At 46.3% G+C, this 20,920-nt stretch overlaps 1 protein-coding gene across 1 annotated transcript in view; it reads right to left on the bottom strand.

The window, feature by feature from the left end:
- Nucleotides 1–8,997, bottom strand: part of DSCAM (DS cell adhesion molecule) — a gene marked incomplete at its 5' end in the record, with an annotated part of 333,650 nt that extends 324,653 nt beyond the window's left edge. Inside the window, 2 exons of the mRNA XM_081138830.1 lie at nucleotides 938–1,049; nucleotides 8,845–8,997. Coding sequence (XP_080994956.1) covers nucleotides 938–1,049; nucleotides 8,845–8,997 — 265 coding nt within the window. The remainder of the gene's footprint in view (nucleotides 1–937; nucleotides 1,050–8,844) is intronic.
- Between the last annotated feature and the right edge of the window lie 11,923 nt (nucleotides 8,998–20,920).

The raw sequence follows: 20,920 nt of genomic DNA, 5'->3' as shown, positions 1-20,920 counted from the left end.
AATTCCAGCCCTGCTCATATCTGGTCCTGGACACCACAGCTAACTGACGGGAGGCACAGCCAGTTCCGCAGATGGTGGCCTCGGGTGACACGTGGGATCTTTTGAGCCATGTTACCCATACTGGTTCGACGTGGCCAGTTTGCCAGTTGGTTTCCCTGATACTGTTTCATTCCCTCTCTCTTTCTCTTCACTAAAGGACACACTGCATTTTACTTTCCCTACATATGACAGGGTCAAAAAAAACACAAACACAAGAATAATAAGAAGTGTGATTAAGGAGAAACGACATAAAACCACCCAATGTTGCCCGGCCTGGCGTGGCTCAGCGGTTGAGCGTCCACCTAAGATCCAGGAGATCGCGGTTCGATTCCCGGTCAGGGCACATGCCCGGGTTGCGGGCTGCAGCCGATCAATGACTCTCTCATCACTGATGTTTCTATCTCTCTCTCTCTCTCCCTCTCCTTTCCTCTCTCTGAAATCGATAAAGATATATATTAAAAAAAAAAAAAATCCAATGTTGACTAATACGGCAGACAACATGAATGTAAGTGTGGATGTTAGAAGCTCAACCAAGCTCTCAGCACCTGGGCCGTAACTTCACTAAAGAAGACCAGGTCACCCCATAACATGCTGTACACTCACCCTGCATTTTTATGTAGGTTTGCGAGCGATTTTATGGGCATCGTCAGGCCTAATGCCTGCCACAATCACAGCTGGTCATCTACCAACGGAAACGATCGTTGTCTGCCCCTCCCGCAGTCCTGCAGGCAGAGCCGCTGAGGACAAGACTAGTGACCAGCCAGTACCTGGGCCTAAGGAATAAATCTGATCATGCACAATGTCCATTTCCAGGTGTTTGCAAGGCTCGGAGAACATCAGGGCCGGGCTTTCCCTGGCAAGTTCAGAAATCCAGCCGCTGCTAGAAGCCCTGGCGCACCTTGATTGCCCGATCTGAAGTGGTTCAAGGAGAAGGCAGGTTTCCCAAGGACCACGCTGACTGTGGTCAGAGGGAAGCCAGCAGCCGCCTCGAACAGCAGTCGAGCCTGAACCTGGGGAGGGCCTGGGGTATGGATGGAGGGGCTTGTGCGAAAGGAGAAAAACACTGCTCTTCTTCTCCAAAGGTCTATGTGAGCTATGGCTGAAGTTTATCCAAAAGGGGAGGTTATCAGAAGGATTGATACTAAATATGGTAGGTAAAGACCCCCTTCGATGTCAGGGTGAAGTCGTTTGGGGGCTAAAATGTCTCCAGAGAGCAGTGGGGGGGGTGTTTGCTCATAATGACTCACTGGAGTCTACACCTTAGAGCAGCGATCACCAAGGTTTTCATCTCAGGGCCCACAGAAACTACTCAAATTCTGCGGCACCCCCAAAGTTACACTTTTTGCCAATCTGACAAAAAATAGGTATGATTTTGATTGATTCACAAAAATAATAATAGTAATTACCTACCCTTTTTGCTCCAAAGTGACTTTTTAAAAAATCAGGTCCCTATATGCTTGTACTGTATATAAGGACATCTGTTACCATGAATTAACCAATCAGATGCAACCTTATTATGCGACGTGACCAGTAAGATGCAGCTCTATTATATGACCTATATATTTACGATTCAAGACGGCATTCACACTGGATGGCTATTGTGTTGGCTGTTGTCATTTTTTTACTTGACAATCTAAGGGAAAAAAGGCCAGTGCCCCTGACTAAATAGTCAGGTGTTGCATGTTTTGAACATTCTTGCGGCACACTGGTGGAAAATCACTGCCTTGGAGGCTCACAGGGTCCTGCCCTGCCCTCTGCCATCTCCTCTAAGGCTCTGAGTGACCGTGATCGGGGCCAGGTCCCCCCACACCAGGAACATTCCAGAACAAAAAGTGACATTTACTTATCTGTGATAAACTACTTGTTCCCCCATAAATAGTCTTAATCATTTGAATTTTCTGAGCAGTCTTCTAGGAAAGATGGTGCAGCGTCCTCAATGCTCAGACTCCAGAAGGAGGGGAGTCCTGTGCTCCCAGAGCACGCAGGTGAGTGTCACCAGCATCCCACGTCAGGTATCATTGCAGTGAGAACCCTCCAGGGAGCTCAGGCCTAGGCCAGCTCTCCTTCCATGACCCCTGGAGAGGTGGGTCTCCCAGCTTTTCCTTGGCTCCTAGGTTCAGCAGCTTAGCACCCCAAGTTTTCCCCCAAGTCAAACCAAGAAACATCCTCTAAATTATATCCATTATCTTCCTAAAATAAAAGGGAATTATTATACACTGGTCTTCATTCCCCCTCCACAAACAAAACAGAAAGTCACCTTTAATATTTTAAAAGATTTGTTTCCCTAATATTTTTCAGTTTCTCCTCATATTTACTAAAATATGAAAAAAAAATTTAGACTCAGTACCCAACCCTTTTCAGCAATTTTCTCCTCTGTTGGCATATTAGGGCCACAACATGAAGGTAACATGTTGTGAGATACAACTCCACTGTCCCAGAGATTGGTAAACTCATGCACAAGGAGCCCCTCCAAGTCTGGGACCAAGGTAAAGTAAAAGTAAAATCTAAATAAAACATAAATATAAATTTAAAAAATTTTAAGAGGTTAAAAAGTTGCCTGGTTGATGAGCACCAGGACCTGGGCAATCTTTTCTTCTGGAAACGCCCAGAAAGATTTAGAATGTCTGGGGGGAAAAGAGCAGCCATTGAAGGGGGACATGGGCCACCCACAGGCAGCTTGGGGATGGGTGTGGGTGTGACATCTGCTCCCGGGCTGGCCGACCTCAGGGGGCCTGCTGGGAGCTGCAGAAGCTCCCGGGCAGGTAGAGAAGTTCGGGCTCAATGCTGCAGAGCAGGGGCCAGCTGGGCGAGCTGGATACGGGAGGGATGGAGGGGCTGCGCCAGAAAACGAGGCTTCATCACACAGAAGCACGTGGCTGGTTGGACCAGGCCTGCACTCCGGGCAAGCACGGGGTGTCCTTTAGGGCCTGGGTGGAACCAGATGGAAAGGGTCGTCCCGGGAGTAGAAAGCAGTGGAGGTCATCTCAGAAAACAGTGCCCTTTGAAATTTTTCTGGAAGGTGGAGTTTTGAAAAGTGCGTGCTGCTCCCTCAGACGGTGAACAAGTTTTCCTGCCTTGGCACTTACACCGGGTGACACGGATGCCCCCTCGATGCCATTTCTGAGAGGCGCATGTCCGTAACTTGCTCAGTCTGCACCCTCTGTCCCCCAGTGCGAGGTTCATTTCCATGGAAACAGTGCCTCTGAGTAAATCAAGCGCCAGCTGAAGATAGAACAGGGAACCCTGAACGACGCATTTTTCATTCTCAATTACTTTAGGTAAAACTTGGAAACCAATCTGTTTGATTTGTGATGCTATTGTTACTGCTTCCAAAACTGTTTTTGATTTGGGAAGGCATTCTGAGCGGGTACCCCGGGAACGCAACCTTGGATCACCAGGTAATTGAATTTTACATGTGTGTTTTATTTCCAGGGGAAATGCATGTTGCATACGATGGAGAGAGAAAAGAATGAAAACTGGAGTTTATGGTGTCATCTTTATGTGAATGTCTTTTATTATTTCATAAAATGTGACCACATTAATGGGAAGGAGGCCATGAAAAATATTCTTTTATTGCTACACTGGCTGATACCACAAAATAAGATGGCTGGGATTGATGGAATAGATACAGAATTTTTATAATAAGGATTGATACAGTGTCCTGTTGTGTCAACACAATTTCATTCCTAGTTTTTGTTATTAAGTGTTTTGTGAGTAGTAGATGAAAAAGCAATGCAGTGGTTACCGCCTACCTCTTTCCTCTCCGTTCTGGGTATCGCAGACCTGCATCCTACCCCATCAGCTCTTCGGGGTTCTGTATGGAGCTCCAGCAGATTTATAAACTGCCCCAGTCTCCCCTGAGCGGAGCCCCGCCCATCCCGATGGCCTCGATGGCTCAGGAGCCTCTCCTGCCAAATCCCCTGAGCCTCTGAATCATGGCACTGCCCCCTTGCCAGCCGCAGACGGCTGGAAGGATGCTGGACATCTGACATGCTGTGCAACACGGTGCCTTCTGTGAGTATCTCCTGTCATATAAAGTGGTTGACACTTTTCACCCATCAGGACCTATCATAAATTCCACAACCTCACAGAATTTGGATTAAGGAATCATTGTTGGCACAGTGGAAGCTGGAGCAACCCAGCACAGAGCCCCTGCTCCAAACCCATGGACCCATCTCCTCACTACTGAGTGTTAGCAGCCAATGCCTCTCAGCTTCCCTCACCCCTCGCCCCAAAGAATGTCCCTGCCCCATGAGAAAGAGCTCACCCTGAGGGACATTCCCCACGCCTCCTGGGGAGCCCGCAGGCAGTAAATGGCTGACCTGAAGTTCCAAAGGTTGGCCTCACGGCCATGGGTGGCAGAAATCCTGCAGGACACTGTGCTCCAGAGCCCTCCTGGGAGGTCAGACTGAGCCCAATCTCCGATGAAACGACATCCCTGACTCGCCCAGCTCCTCGCACGGCCCTCTTTCAGTGGATCCTTCAATCACTCCAATCACTCGCACAAGAACACTCTTCTCAGGCTCCGCTCCTAGGGAACCAACTGTACTAGGGCTGCCACAACCAGTTACCACAAAATGGGGGGCCTAAAACAACAGGAGTCCATTATCTCACACTTCTGGAGACCAGAAGTCTGAAACTGAGGTGTAGGCAGGGTTGTTCTTCTGGAGGCTCTGGGGGGAGCCACACCATGCCTTCCCCACTCCTGGTATTTGTCAGCAGTTCTTGGCAGTCCTTGGCTTGTAGACATATCACTCCAGCATCTGCCTCCACCTTCACATGGTCTTCTTTTCCCAGCGTCTCTGTGTCTAAATCTCTAAGTTCTCTTACAAGGACACCCGTTACTGGGCTTGGAACCCACCCTAAATCCAAGATGATTTTATCTCCTGATCCTTACTAGATCTGGAGACCCTATTTTCAAATAAGGTTGCATCCTGAGGTTCTGGTAAACATGGATTTGGGAGAACACTATTTAACTAACTACACCAAATTGAGACAATTGAGCACAATACCTAGAAGGTAGGGTCAGCGAGAGAAGGCCCAGGTTCCTGAGCTCTCTGACCCCACAGAGAGGTACATTGGTCAGGACACTGATGGACATGCCACTGTGGCTGTGAATTCCAGGGAGGGCCCCTCCACTGTGCTGTTGACCCTCCTTATGAGGCGAGTGTGAACACAATCCTGCAAAGCCAGGGAGTGATCAGGCCCTGGGGCACAAGGCAGCATGGGCTGAGATGCCAGCTGTCACAGCAGTTGTTGGGAGGCTGGATGCCCAGCACCTACGAGCTTAAGGGGATCCATTGGAAGCTGGGTTCAGGTGCAACCCTTCCCCAGTAGGAAGGAAGCCATCGGTCCCATGGAAAGCTGAAACTGGGTTGAGTGCCCCACTGGGAACAGGGCAAAAGCGCCAGCTGCAACAGCAGCGGGCACGCAGGAGGGGCCCCTGAACGCCTTCACACAGTTGTGCTTTTTCTACACATCCTACAAGGACAGTCAACCCAAACTTGGTTACTGTGAGAGCTTTGCCATAAAACCTATCTTTTCTTTCTCCCTGAGATTCTAGCATAAAATACAGATCCCAAATCATCAGAGTGATCAAGAGAAAGACAAGCGTACTTCATAGTGGGCCGCGAAATAAGAGGCACGTGGGTAAAAGTGGCTTTGCCAGAACCTGACTGAGTGAGGCTACGGTGGGCACCGGAGTGCAGACCACCCACGCACTGCGCGGGAAGGGTCAACGAGACGTGATCGCCAGAGCTGTCGGAGGCCTCTGTTTCCTTCCAGTTCTAGTTTCCAGAAGGTCCCCCTGGGCAACAGTTCTTTTTTTTTTTTTTTTTTTCTTGCTACCTGGCCACGAGTCTGAGGATCCTAGAATTCTCACGCCCAAACGGATCCTTTCCACCAGGCTCTCATTACTTACAGTGAATGAATCAGTCTTACTCCAGTGCATTAAAATGAGCCAACATAATATGCCATAAAGTTCTGAAGAATAAGTGAGTCCAAATATGTGACATCATATTAAAAACCTAAGACATAAACAAGGCGTCTTTACACTAGATGCCACATTAATCATTACTTAGTCTTACTTGTATTTCAGATGAGTCTGAGGATCAGTTTAGTTAAACATCTTGTTATGATCGCTTAAAGGGCTAAACTCAGATCTAAATAATCTCAAAAAAACAGGCTGAGATAGACCTTGTTGCTACTACTCACCTGTCACTCATTTATTCAGTATTTGCTCCGTGGATCGAAACTCGGGAGTAAAATGTAAGCAAAGTCAGACACAGCTACTATCCTAGCCGCACATGTTTGTGGGTAACACAGATTTAGCCAGATGATCGTAAAAACAAACGTAAAATTACTTCTCCGGTAAGTGCCAAAGAGGCTACAGGATGATGTAAAGCTATTTATGAGGGCAGTTTTCTCTGTTCTGGGGTTTGGAGGCACATGGATGGAGGGGAAGGAAAAAGAATCCCTTAAGATTAGGCTGGAGGCGCACGTGGGGAGAAAGCTATTTAGAACTTTGGAGACCGAGGGGAGAACTCTGGTCTTTGTTCTATGGGAAATGAGCATGATTTAAAGTTCAAAGCAAGAGATTAATATGATGAGACTTCTTTAAAAAAATAAAACAAAAAAAATCACGCTGGGCGTTTAATCCAAGATGGCAGAATAGGTCTACCTATGTTCTCTTCTCTCCCCCAACCCTTCCTTTGAATAAGAGTAATGGGCTAAGAAAAGGGGGGGGTGTCTTATCATGGCAAAGAAAATAGAGCAATCAATAGGCAATCAATAGCGCAATCAAGAGAGACCAGCAGACTCTGAAGTGCAGACCCTGTCACCACAAAGCAAGAACGGCGGTTCCAAAAGCCCTGACCCCTTACAGGATATCCCTGTGAGCTCAGCCTCGAGTACAAACAGACAACCAGCCACCATCAGACATTCACAGAAAGCCCACATCATCAACGACGAGGACCCGGGGAAATAAACAGGAAAATATGCACCCCGGGTAAGACAGAAATCAGAAAAAAACAAACAAAACCTCACAAACACTAAAATCATCATCACCATCTCTAAATTCCTTGCTGGATACGTCACTGTATCCAGCAAGGAATTCTAGAAGGCCGTTTGTTTGGGAGACAGTGACAGACCAGTGAGTGACATTAGGAGAAAGGACGCGTACAATGGGACGGCCAGTTAGGCACCTAACTGCAATCTCAGGAACACAGGAATAAATGAGAGGAAATCATTAAAAGGAAAGTGATGTTAACGTCTCCAGGACCGACAGAAAACACGGGTCAAAACCCCCAGAAGCACGATGTACTAAAATAAATGAAAGTAGGACATTCTCGAGGTTTTCAAACCTGCCATTCAGCTTCCTGGGCCTCTGCGGCGGGGCGAAGGCCGAGGTCGGGGCCGTGTCCCGAGACGGCCTCCCTCGCGGGCCTGGGGGCCTGGCTCCCTGAGCACCCGCCCAGCCTCCTGCGCATCACTTTCCTTAGTGCACTAATGCGCAGGGGCACGGGTTCTGTGGCCTCAGATCTCATCTCCAGTGCAATCACTCTGAAGTGCTAGTGAAATTTCATAAGCATATATGAACTCGCACAAAGTTAACACTGAGCTCTGGCTGCCTTATTTTAATGTGTTTTTAAAAATATCTTCCCAGTCATATTTATCCAGACAAACGACAGAGAGGACCATCTCTTAAGTGTGCAGACTCAGGTGAGTAGGCTGGTGACAAAGATTCATCAGTTGATACCCCAAAGGTGATTCTCACAGGTCAAGTAACATTGATGGGAACCATCCTTTCTCACAAGACTTGACACATACTACCTATGTGAGCAGCAGAATGTTCTAGAAAGTCAGAAGCCTCAAGGTGAGGCATTATACCAACAGATAACTGTTAGAGTAGCCAATGTTTATGAAGCCCTTGCTATGTGCCACATACTGTTCCAAGTGTTTTATATATTTAATTCATTCAATCATGACATTATAAGACAGTATTATTAATAACACTGTGGGACCGGAAGCACAAAGAAATTTCGTAGCTTGCCCCAAATCATCCAGCCAGCATCTGAAGCCAGGTGTGCTGGCTCCGGGGCCCCGCTCTCTACCACTCTGCTGTGACGTCTCCTGAGTAATTCTGGTCGGTTATTATTTGCAGTAACTCTTACATTTGCTCACAGAATGACCTAAGCACGTTCTAAACACAGCAGCCACCCATCATCCCCCTGAAGTCCAGCTTGGCCGGCTGATTGGAGAATTATGGAACACAGTCTAATTTACTACAGAATCAGCCCGGGAAGACTTCCAAGTGTCTTCCGTCATCCATCTGCATTTCTTATGTAAGAAGTCGGAGGCCTCCGTTTAAATTTGTATCATGATTATTCATACCCAGTGTCCACATCTACCCAATGGGTTGTAGAAATAGCAGAGTGAGAGTAGCTCAGATGACCAGATTTGCTACCAGCTGCCTGTGTGAGTGTGAGTGTGTGAGTGTGGGCCAGTGACCTGTCGTCCCTCTGCCACCATTGACACCGCTTGGGGGAGCAGAGTGCTCTATTTCACAGTCGTTTGGACAGATGGCTTCCCTTCCTTGGGAAGACTGAGTCCAGAAAACGCCCTTTAGCCTTGCAGAAAACGAAAGGCTGGCTTCCATCTTCCAACGTCAATGTCACAGGCCTAAACAAGAGGTGCACAGTAGAGCTTTTCTCTTTGAAGGGAGATTAAAGAAAAGACGGAATTAAAGAAAGGCATAAGAAAGAAAAGCCCTAAGGCATGGCTTGCATTTGTGACAATGAGCTTTACCCAAATATTCACAAGGGGCTCCTCATCTGGAACCAGCTTCCGGAGGCAGCCCAGGAGAGAGCTGGGGTAGTCGACCATAACAACGGCAAAGTCCCAAGCAGCTTGGAGGTGGATGACCAGGGGCTGGAAGCTCTGTTGAGCAGCCGACTCCATAACCTATTCCTCAGAGCCCGTGGTCCTTTATGAGTTCCAGCCAGAGGAGGAACTGACAACTAATAGGCAAGTAAAGGGATTTTTTTTCATGATCCCAAAGAAGGAGCAAACATGTTACCTTAAAGTAGAGAATGGACTCCAGGTACCATTCAGACTATGGCCCTTCTAGAGAAGACTTTTCCACAAAAGTATTGCTTGAATTTGACGGCTGTCACAGTCCAAAGCTACAGCATGTAAGGTCCCCTAGTCTATTCGCTTCTTTGTAGCACAATTTATTTTTCTGTCTTAGCATTTCAGGCAATGAAAGGCCCACTATGGAGCATTATGGACTGATATGTGTCCTCCAAAAGTTTATTTGTTGGAAGTTCTGACCCCAGTGCCTTAGAATGTGACTAGTCCATGAAATGTAGGCTGGGAAAGTCTCACAAAAAATAAAATTCACCATCATGCATCAGATCTATCCTCCATGGGGAGAAGCCCCCAGCGATGTGGGGTTCAGGGTACCATCAAAGATGACATCAGTCTTAAATGTAAGGGTGCCCGCCAGCCACTCGTTGGGTCACAAAGCATTTTAAAGGTTTCCTCCTGACCTGGGGCATCAGAAACACCTGCCAAATTATCCTGTCTTTATTTGCGTGCCACTATCATATATAGGGTGTGCCCAAAACTATATGCACAGACTTTAAATGATTATAAAGGCAGTGTTTATTAAAGTACATTTCATTTTTGCCCTAGCCGGTTTAGCTCAGTGGTTAGAGCATCGGCCTTCAGACTGAAGTCCTGGGTTTGATTCCAGCCAAGGGCACAGAGCTTGGTTGCAGGCTCCAACCCTGGCCCTGGTCAGGGCATGAATGGGAGGTAACCAATTGACGTGTCTCTCTCAATCAAAGTTCCTCTCTGTCTCTCTCCCCTCCCTTCTACTCTCTCTGAAAAGCAATGGAAAAAATATCCTCCGGTAAGGATTAAAAAACAAAAAAAAGTACATTTCATTTTCCAAATTGAGCTATCAGCTATTAAAATGTCTATACATTTTTGGGACACCCTGTATAACACAAAAGTCACACAGGGCCTGGTCCAGACCCGCAGTGGACTTCTGTAATGTCTTCCATCATCACTAAACAGCTGGTCCAAATGGATACACCACTTGTTCATTTCCTGCTTGGGACTTAGATCTACACCACTTCTCATGTAAAGATTCCCTTTCCTTGTAACATCGAAACACCTGGGTTGCCTTGTACTGTTTAAAATCTTAGAATCTTCTCATCATGGTTGACTTGCCTGCATTCACTGTCATTCCCCAATTCTTTACCGAATTCCTACCATGTGCAAGAAGCAGTTCGATGCAACAGGAGGCTCTTTTCACACCTACAGTTGTGATCTGCTCGAGCCAAAATCAACGTCCGCTCAGATGGCAGCCGTTGCGGCAGATTCTGGCCCAGCCTCCCGTCCACAGGCAGGGTAGGGACTGGAAGCGTCAGGCCCTGAGATGTGGGGAAAATCCGGCTCCAACACTCATCCTCCCCGCGCCTTCCCCGGTGCTGTGCTGAAGAAACCCGTTCTCGGTGACCGTTAAAGGCAAACGGTGACCAGGAGTGACCACCCCGCTGGCGGCCACGGCCCAGAGCAAAGGGCCCCTTTTGCTGTATAGAAAGCTGACGGCGTGATGAGTGTGACACCCACACCACGGAGTGACACCAGGGTCAACAATGCCTTCCGCTCCCTCACCTCTCCCAAGAATTCCTTAAAGATTCCCAATTAACTCAGTGTTTCCTTCTGAAATGAATACGTGCTATTCACTAAGAAAACATCATTTTGCAAACAGATGGATTTTTTTCTAAATCTGTATGTCTGTGTTCTGAATAAAAAGAAATATTTAACCAACACAATTTCTTTTACATCGAAAAGGGCAATGTAATGCAAATCCAGGCAACAGGGATGTGACCCTGCCCACTGTATTTTGTTTGTAAATAAATCTGGTTTCCTTTTGGGTAAAGGGTCCCTTTGGTTAGTGACAAGAACTTCCATTTTATAGCTTCACTGGAGAAAATACTATTTCGTGGCTTTCCCAGGAACAACAGAAGCAGAACCAGAGCTTATTAAAACTACCGCATCTCTCACCCATATTGGTCCATTTCTTCTGTTTCATTTTGGGTTGAGGTTGCTGGTTATTGTCTCCAACTTCCCTGCCCTAGAGCTAATGATATTAGACGACTTCTGGCGATAGCAATTTTTAACCACACTCTCCAAACACCAGGGTCCTATAAATTCAGGGATTGGGGCACACAATATATGTAACTCCCTGGAGGATATTACATGTGGATTTTGTTTTAATATCAGAATCCACTTACTGTAAAACCATATGGAAGGGATTCTATGATGATTTAAATCTAAAGCCATAATGCATCTTTTAATTTAAACCGGATTATTGGAAGGACATTCAGTAATCAGTCAAAAAGATTAGTTTAGCAATTTTTACACTGTTTTTTGGTGTGATGTAACAGTGTAGCAGTACCGCAGTTTTAGATTTAACCAATAAAACGAGTGTTTTCCACTTAGCAATCAGAATCAAAGTCTAGACTTTCTACTAGAAAAATATTAACATTGTTATGCCATTGCCTGGAACAGAGTCGGCACTAAAGCTGAAACAATAATAAAATATTAAGAAACCGTGATGCTTGTTTGACGGTGATGCTTCATTTTACCCTTTGGGGTGACTAGAGGATATTGCACCCCCTTCTGCTGGAAGGATGCTGACCGAGGAGGTGAGTTTCATAATCCTTCAGGACAGAATGGAAGCAGAGCAGCACTGAGACAATCAAGAAGAGGAAAGACCCCTGAGGGCAGAAGACACCTGAGATAAAAATGAATCACGCTTTCTGGGACCAAGTCAAATCTTAATCCTTTGGCTCCAAAGAAAGAGTGACAGCAATGGAGTGATGATCTGAGCTGGACAGTAAGTCAGGCCCAACACTGCTCTAGAACGGAAGCCTGCGAGGTGTGAGGAGGACATGGAGGGAGCCGTTTGTTTAGCTTTGTCAATAATTGGGACAAAAGCCCACAATCACAGCAGCTGCTTCACGGTGTCCCGAGAAGCTGCCTGGGTGATGAGAATGTCACATGGGGTGCAGAAGAGTTGATGGGCTTTTCTGCTCTACTTCTTGGGTGTTCAGCCTCAGTACTGGGAGCCTGGATCAAGCAGGCCCTCCTCCGGGGCTCTGATTGGTGTCGCAGCCAATGCAGCACCAGTAGGTCTTGTTTCTTACTCCCAACTAGGGTCGAGTCTTGGCTTTTAAGGCTCAGTGAAGAGACAGATAGGTGACTCCCATTCCTTCCCCATATCAGAGGTTCACAAGCCACAATCCAGAATTCAACAGGAGCCTCAAACCTTTTAGGTAAAAAGCCCCTCCCCATGTGAATGTTTACCTTTACTGAGCTTATCATAGGCAGCTTTTCTCATAGGCCCTGATTAAATTCCAATGTATCTTAGACATAATGGAACCCATCGTAGTCCTGACAGCTCATTTCGCTCTCTACGAGGGAATTACTTCCGAAATTCCTCATCCATGTATGCGCTTGAAATGTAAGGAACAGGACATGGGATAAATTCGCATGGATTTCCATCAAGGCTTTCCAATGCTTGTGTTCCCATTACCTGCTACATGGAATCACATGAACAGGCAATCTGGGCTGGCTGACTCACAGAAAGAGTAATCATGTGTGCATGCATGCATGTGTGCACACGCGTGCACACGGGACATTTATCATGCAGTGAAGCCTCAAAGGTGTCTGGGATGCTATGGGATAGAGCATAACCAAGAACTTGGGGAAGAGTTTATAAGCTTCCCTAGGGACCTTATAACGAGTAAACAGTAACTGTCCCACTCATGCCTGTTGTGGGTCCAGCACGCACCCCGATGCTCCCTGAAGCGGGAACACTGTAAGCACTGCGCTCAGCACTGGCTGGCTGCAGGGAGCGGAAGCCTTTCCGAGCGCCCGCCCGGATGAATGGAGGTGGGCGCTTTTATGCCGTGTTCCCAGAGGCCCTGGCGCACGACACTGCATCTTCTTAAATAGTCACAGCACCTGTGGCCCCTATTGTCCAAGGACAGAAGAGAAAGGACAGGTTTCCGCAGCCTGAACTAAAATGTAAGTCGCTAGGTATCTGCTGGCAGTTAGCAAACCACACAAATTGTTAATATGCTGGATAGATAGTACCAAATTCTTCGTTCCTCCGGCCCTCAGACAGGTGGCAGGCAGGTCCCATGGCACCAGCCCATTCAGATCACCCAGCAGTGACTGCCTGGAGTCCTGTGCCCAGGGGCATCCTAGGGTTTAGGTGGAACATACACAAGCTGGTGCCCCCGTTAATCAGCCATTCTCTCGATGACGGTGGTGGGGGGAGGGCTCTGCAGCCCCAGGACATGGACGCACAGAGAGAGAAAAGACTCTCTAAACTCTCTCGTCTTGGGTAAGCTCCAATGTCGCCTCAGCCACACAAATCCCTCCCTCTGCAGATGCCACCTGCTCTGCTGGGCTTTATGAGGCCAACAAACAGACAATGAACCAGTTCCTGGCAGAGAAGAAAATTAAGATCTTGTGAAATATAGGGAGCACTCCCACTTTACAATTTTAATATGAAACCCAAGAAACAAAGGTTTATTATTTTTTGTTGGTGGTTGGTATTTTGAGGTTTGCCTTAAAAAATTATCTCTGTAATTCTTTATTAAATCTGTAATAAGCTTATTGATTTTTTTTCCCTCTTAAAATAAGCAATATTCCATGGGAAAAAGGCCAACCTTTCTTGGCGTGACCTCTTTTTTTCTGGAGATTATTAATTTCTTTTTAATAGACCTCATACTGCAAAATCAAATTTTTATATCACAAAGGGATTTGCATTTATCTTGAGCTGCACACTCTTCATCGTCTATCAAACTCCGTTTAAGTTCCTAATTGAAATAATTTTTCAAGTGTGGAGCAATAAAGAGGCAATAAGTGATATATTTAAATTATTTATTCCACTTATTCATTATTAATTCGGTTTTGTTCCTTGCTGTACAGTGAGGCTGAGCCAATGCCTTTGATTTTCAGATCTTTTCCGTCATTTGGCAACAGCAGAAGTGGCTGTAATTTCCACCCCACGTGTGTTTCAGGGGTCTCTGGGCACTCAGGCAACATCAATGTAAATCACAGTGAAATTTAACGCATGAACTTTGCTTGGCAACATCCATTTCCCAAAACAGAGAGTGGTGACTCCAGCGTGCCTATTCTTAGTCAAACTAGAAAAGAAATTGCCCACCTGATGGGATGAGCCACTGCACTAAGACCTCATCCTTCAGCATTCAAGGACTCACGTGCCTGAGTCGACACACTTCCTTCCATTCGCTGAGACTGAGAGATCTTTAACATGTATATGTCATGGACCCTCAGCTAGTTGGTCTGGTCAACTGCTTTGCAGATCTCTGAAGCCCTTTCACCAACATCTCTATCCACTATCACTCCTGCAGCACAAACTTACGCTTCAAACTGAATGCCTCATTTCCCCCTCACCTACCATTCTCCTAGTCATAATTCCCCTTTGTATGGCATCAAGATCATCTTCAGAGGCCCATGGTCACTGGTTACAGTCTTGTCCCTTATATACATACATCCCAACCCTATCACTCCGCGGCAGCTCACACTCCTAGAATCTCTCCCTCCACCAAGTCCCCAATCACTGGACACTCCTACGGCCTTCACTTACTACCCAATTATGTTTTCCTAAAGCCCGGGTAATGTACCTGCCCCGCTCACACGCCTATAAGAATTCCCCTTGAATAACCGAATATTCCTGAGCTTCCCACATTCCCGTTTGTTCAGGCTGGAGTCCACATTTGCAGCCTCAACCACAAGCATTTGGCATCTGGATGGTCATGAACAAGGGCTTTCATGTGGCAGACACTCATAACTCCTCATTCAACAGTAACAAGATAGACAGATCTGCTCCTCACACAACACCTGGCATACACTGGATCCTCAACAGACATCTGTAGAATAAATGATCAAAGAATGGGCCCCAAGATAAAATACAAGAGTGGACCAGAGAAATCAAGTGATCTGATACTCAAGCTAAAAACTCAGAACATGTGATGGGCAGAAAGATTAAGCCACTGCCTAAAATTATTTGGAAAAATTATGTGTGATAACCTTGCCATCTAGAACTGCAGGTGAGTGCCTCACTGACTGAATGCCCTCAGGTGACCCGGTCGTGTAGTTCATACTGGGCCTCCCTGGATCCCAGGTGTCATGGGAGGCAGGGAGGCAGGATCTTCCTTCACCTGGAAGATGCAGCAACTCAGCAGTGAAGATCAGCATGAGGCATAAGAACAAAAACAGTAACAATTATGATTTCAAACATTTTTTGAGCTTCTCCTGTGTGTTAGGTACCATGTGCCATCTATTTCAGCTCATTTGGTCCTGGAAACAACCCTATTTAAATAACAAGAGTGCAATGTCGCCCAGCGGCTGTGGGAGGCAGTGTTCTTGTCCCAACTCTTCACTCCCTTTCCTCTAGGGGGCGATACCTCCTCACCTGCTGCCATGTGGAAGGAGCCTACTTCCCCGCCTACTGACTTCAGCCTCAGCCATGTGATTTGCTCTAGCCAATGGCATGTGAGCTGATGCAACATATGCTAATATAAACAGGAGTTTTAGAAGCCACTGCAGGTTCCCAAAAGATGTGGGGAAAAGAGCACACCCCAGAGAAGGCTGCCTTCGGGGTGGATCCTGAATGAGAAAATCTGTGGCCAACGTTCAGCGACACCTCCATCATGCGAGCAAAAAATAAATCTTTGTTATTGTTGGCCCTAGACACTTGGGAGTTGGCTATTACCACCCCAAACCTAGCAATGGCAGAGCCACGGTTCACACCCAGATCCTACACTTTTATCCACTACACTCTTCTGCCCCCTTAAACACATACACTATTAATAGAAGAGGCCCTAAGTCTACTCTGGTGGGCTTTGTTCCCTCCATCCAGCAAGCTGGAATCAACATGCTACTTCAAGTGTGGTCTGTGGACCCGCAACTGTATGAGCATCACCTAGAATTTGGTTAGAAATGCAGAATATCAGCCCCCCACTGCAGCATCTGCCTTTTAAGAAAATCTCCAGGTGATGCATGTTCACGCTGACGTGTAAGAGGTGCTGCATGAGCAAAGGGCCAAGAGCAAAGGGCCAAGAGCAAAGAGGGCAAGAGCAAAGGGCCATCGACTGGGAAAGGAAAGCATCCACTTATTTTCCTCACCCTTCAGTGGTCAGCGGGGGAAGAACCATGTGTTGTAACTACCTGATATTACTGTAAAACTTTCCAGGACTTGCTCTAGCCACCAAATAACACCCTTTGATGGAGCAGCTCCCACCTCACTGCTGGCTACACTGACCTCTTGCTCACAACCCAATGGCTTGTTTATTGAACAAATAAACATTAGGGCCTATTAGCTCTCATTAGGGGCTGTTAGCATGTGAAAAACAAAAATGACACATTGCGCTTATCTTTGCTCTGTGTCCCAAGATCCCATCACCGGTTTATCACCCTTTTGATGAGTGACACTGACCATTAACCATAACAGTAAACACCACAGCTTCCTAAGCACAAGTTATCATCATAATTAGAAGAGGAATATAGCCCTTAACCAGTGCTACATCGATGAGAACTCAATGTCACGGTCTCTTCCCCAAACAGTCCCAAAACCCTGTGGCAGTGAGCCAAACACCCAAGTGCAATGGGAATGAGAAATGATCTTTCAGGGTGGCAACTGATGCAGGTAGAACAGCTACCCAAGCGTCAGAGACACCTCTCCCCAGTGAAAGCCAAGGTTTTTGACAGGCTGGTTTATGAATAAATTCATGACGTGAGACATTTCCAAAATGTCTGTTAAGAACTGTTTCAAAATGAAGTCATCAAAATTACTGCAAAATGTATCCTTTAGATTCCAACAGCCGGGGAAAAACGTGTGCTTGTTATGTTGAATTCATTACCAGTATTTCGGAGTGCAGCCTCTCTATGAACATTTGTTTAGGATTGCTTTTACGCAATTGTTTGGAACAGAAGTAGAGAAAGAGCTAAATGGGAAATTCCAGAAGCCCAGAGTTTTTTCCAGCTTGTTTTTTCCCCCATGCCTTGTTGGGGCGGGGTGTGGGGGGGGGGGGAATCATTCTTTTCCTTCAAATTTTAATGCAATTGAAAGGATCTGATTTTTTTCCTAATTTATCAGTTTATGTTGTTAAGAGTAGGGACATCACGTTAATGTGGGAAATGGAAGCTATATGCCAGGGGGTTTCTTTCCTGATCATGGGGGGGTAAAGAAGACCCTTCATAGGTATTTAATTCATGATATGAGTATGTGCACATTCACAGACTCACATATTGCTCCTTGTATATTTTTAATTTAGCCTGGAGCTGCTAAAAGATGAGATTACATAGTCACATAATCAAATCAGCCAACAGAGGAGATTTGGGCTCAAAAATATGCTAAAGGCAAAAAACAAAAACCTATTTTAACATAGAATGACCAAAGTTGTAGGTTAAGGATTAGAAACACCACTGCCCCATCTGATCTAAAGGAGGGCTGGTTAAGTTTGGGTGCACCCTTAGAATTCAGGAAGATCAAACTATAAAGAACAGAGAACAGAAAGCACCACAGACACACCTCAAAAGAAAAAGCCAAATAGTGCAGAGAACATAAAATGTAATAATATTTATATTTCTAAAAAGCTCACCATAAGCAAAATCACAATGCAAACAATGACCTTCAAAATGTTGTATGTCTGTTAAAAAAAATAGTAATCATCCTAACACACAACAACAAAAAGCTTGCAAACCTATTTTTCAAATAACATACCAAAAAAGAAATGGGCAAAGCAAATGAACAGGCAACAAAATAATTCCAGAGACAACCTAAATTCGCAACAACACGGGGTCTGGCAAAGTTAATTGTGCAAGACACATATGAAAAACAGAATGCTTCAGAAGCAGTAAATAAAAAATATAAAAAAAATACAAGCACCTAATTTTGAATATCTGATAAAAAATATTCCCAAATATAACAGTATCTGTCTCTACACTGTAGAACTATGACTGTTTTCTTGGGTTTGCTTATTGCTTCATGAGTTTTACAAATTTTACACATTCAGTACACATGATTTTGCAATTAGAAAAAAATGATAATCAGCATTGTAAAAAATTTAAGAGAATTCAAAAACTAGAACAATTTAGATCAAAGACTTTAACATAAATGAAAGGAAAAGTTATTCCCAATGCTATAAAATTATAGCCCAAACAACTGAAATATCTTACTTCTAAGAGTAAACTGGCAAGTTTTGGACATATGTCATTACCCTACACTGACATTTTTAGATATCAGCAGCTATGCTTGTAGGCCAAGGACAATGTTGGGTCAACTTTCTCAGGGTAACTGATCATTAAAACACAAGAAAAAAACAACCTAAGTTATCCTACAGTATGAGTTTCTGGTTGCCACTGTAACAAACCAACACAGATATGGTGGCTTAAAACAACACAAATGCATTCTCTTACAGTTATGAGAAGTCTAAGATCAGTTTCATGAGGCTAAAGTCAAGGGGTGGGCAGACCGGCGTAGCCTCCAGAGGCTCCAGGGGAGAATCTGTTTCCTTGCCTTGTCCAAGTTCTTGGGGCTGCTGCCTTCCTTGGCTTGTGACCCCTCCTCACATCATTACAACCTCTTTTCTGTATCATCCCATCTCCTACCAGCCCTCTGACCTCCTGCCTCCCTCTTAGTAGGATGTTGGTGACGATATCAAGCCTGCTAGATGATCCACCATAATCTCCCCACATCTAGAATCTTAATTTAAACACATCTGCAAAATCTCTTTGGCCATATAAGGTATTATCCACGGGTTCCAGGGGTTAGGACACGAACACCCGGGGGGGGGGGGGCAGCATTATTCAGACAACCACACCTACTAATGAGCTAGGCAAGGCCCAACCTACAAAATTCTCCAGAGAGCAGAAATTTGGCATAGTTTTGTGGATCTTTTAAAATCATGACACACTACAGCTGTCTTCAGAAGTATGACATTGGAGGTAAGGCTGATAAGTGGATTTCTAGGAGGAAAAGGAACACTCATCTCCAATGTCTTGGTCTTTCCTCAAGTCTCAGATGAGTGCTGCACAGCTGGAAACTCACGTTTTTAAAAACAGCTATGGCACATCTGCCATATGGTGGGTGCAGATGTGAGCAGAGGCTCTGCTTCACAAATGCAAACGATGGCTCTGACTCCCCTATGGCCCCTCTTAGCCAAGAGGGCGGTGAATGAAAGAATGAGACCACCGCCGGCCACCTGAGCGCACGTGGGCCACCCCACGCCCTCCCAAGCCTGAGGCTGCAACTAAGGACAGCTAAAGCAATCGATGGAGGTTACTGAAAATCTGTGACATAAAAACATAAAACCTTTAGGTTTCTTAATGTGGCAGGACCAAGATACAGAAGCTGATGGCTCCTGATGTATTTTTTGCCACACCCACTAGTAAGCAATCTCAAGCCTCCAGCCCTTCCCTTACCTCTCTCCTCGTGACTCATCGCCTGTGAAGGTGACATCTTTGTGTTTCTGTGATCACCAGACTGCTGAGTTGTCTGGTGAATATGTACTTAGTAGAATATACCGACACTTAAGTGCCGCACCTGCACTTATGTTTCTCCCCCCTCGCTCCCAGCACCGCTCTAACTGCACCGCTCCTCTCGCCGGGGAAAGGCCTGTGCACCCAGCTGTCCAAGCTGCACTCTCCGAAATACAGCTCGGATGGACTCGCTTTTCCCCAGCTGCATTCCTAGGCCCTAGTCCAAGCTCCTGTCGCCTCTCCTACTGAGCTGTACGACCTCCTAAATGGCCATCCAGAATCCCCTCTTGTCCCTCTCAAATCCATCGGAATAATATGGCCACATCACCCCCTTTCTTAAATAATTGACCAGTAGTCTTTGAGTAAAACTTAATCCTTAATATGAACCAACCATCTCTTTCGAATCTGGCCTCTGCTCACTTTCCCAGTCCTGTGACACATGTCTCCTGTGTCACCCCCTCTCTGGAAAGATCCCTTCTGTGGGCTCACCCGCATCCCCTCTCCACCTTGCTCTCTGGCCCGTGATGCTGACCAGTACGGACGACATCAAGGAGCTGCCCATGCCCTCTGACTTCTGGGGGCTCAGGGCAGGGGGAGCCCCCACAGGAGATGGGAGGTGGGGAGAGAAGTGAAGTCAGTTATTAGTCACCCTGGCTCCCTTCCTCCTGGGTCTCCTCAGCTTGCTGCATCCATGAACCTCAGATCACCCCTCGTGTCACAGTGACGCTCTCTTTCCAGGTTCTGGGAACCACTCCATCAACCCTCACCCCACCAGGCTAAAGGCAGTGACAACTCAGCTATGGCAGGACCCAGGGCAGGGCACCATCCCATGTGCTCTCCTGACACCCAGCCACCTTTGTAAACTGTCCCTTTATTAAACACTCCTGGTCTTTCCTAACCTGAGAGGGCCACCGCTTCCTGTGGGATCCTGCCTGGGGTACCCTTGTCCTCTGCACTCCGGTCCTGCTCACCTTTCCTCAGGCCCTTCAGCATCCCTGCTTTATATCCCTGGAGGCTTTGTCACAACTGACGATGGTCCTCCTTGCCTACGTGATGTCGGCTGCGTGAAGTCATCCACTGTGTGCTCCTGATGAGCAGCCGACTTTTGGCCGCCAATGCGCTGCAAGGCTACCGGGACTGACATATCTCTCTAATGTCAGCTCCACAAGGGTGGGGCCACGTGGGTGGCACCTATTCCCCTAGTGCCTGGCACCCTGCAGGTGTCAGTAAATACGTGTTAACCAACAAACTCCTTTCTCCAAGTTTACTGGGTGGGCGCAATAATATT

This window comes from Miniopterus schreibersii (genome assembly GCF_964146895.1).
Source record: "Miniopterus schreibersii genome assembly, chromosome: 5".
In the NCBI taxonomy this organism is placed as follows: Eukaryota; Metazoa; Chordata; class Mammalia; order Chiroptera; family Miniopteridae; genus Miniopterus; species Miniopterus schreibersii.
Note: the sequence above shows the minus strand (reverse complement) of the source record. Positions and strands in the feature narration are given on the sequence as shown.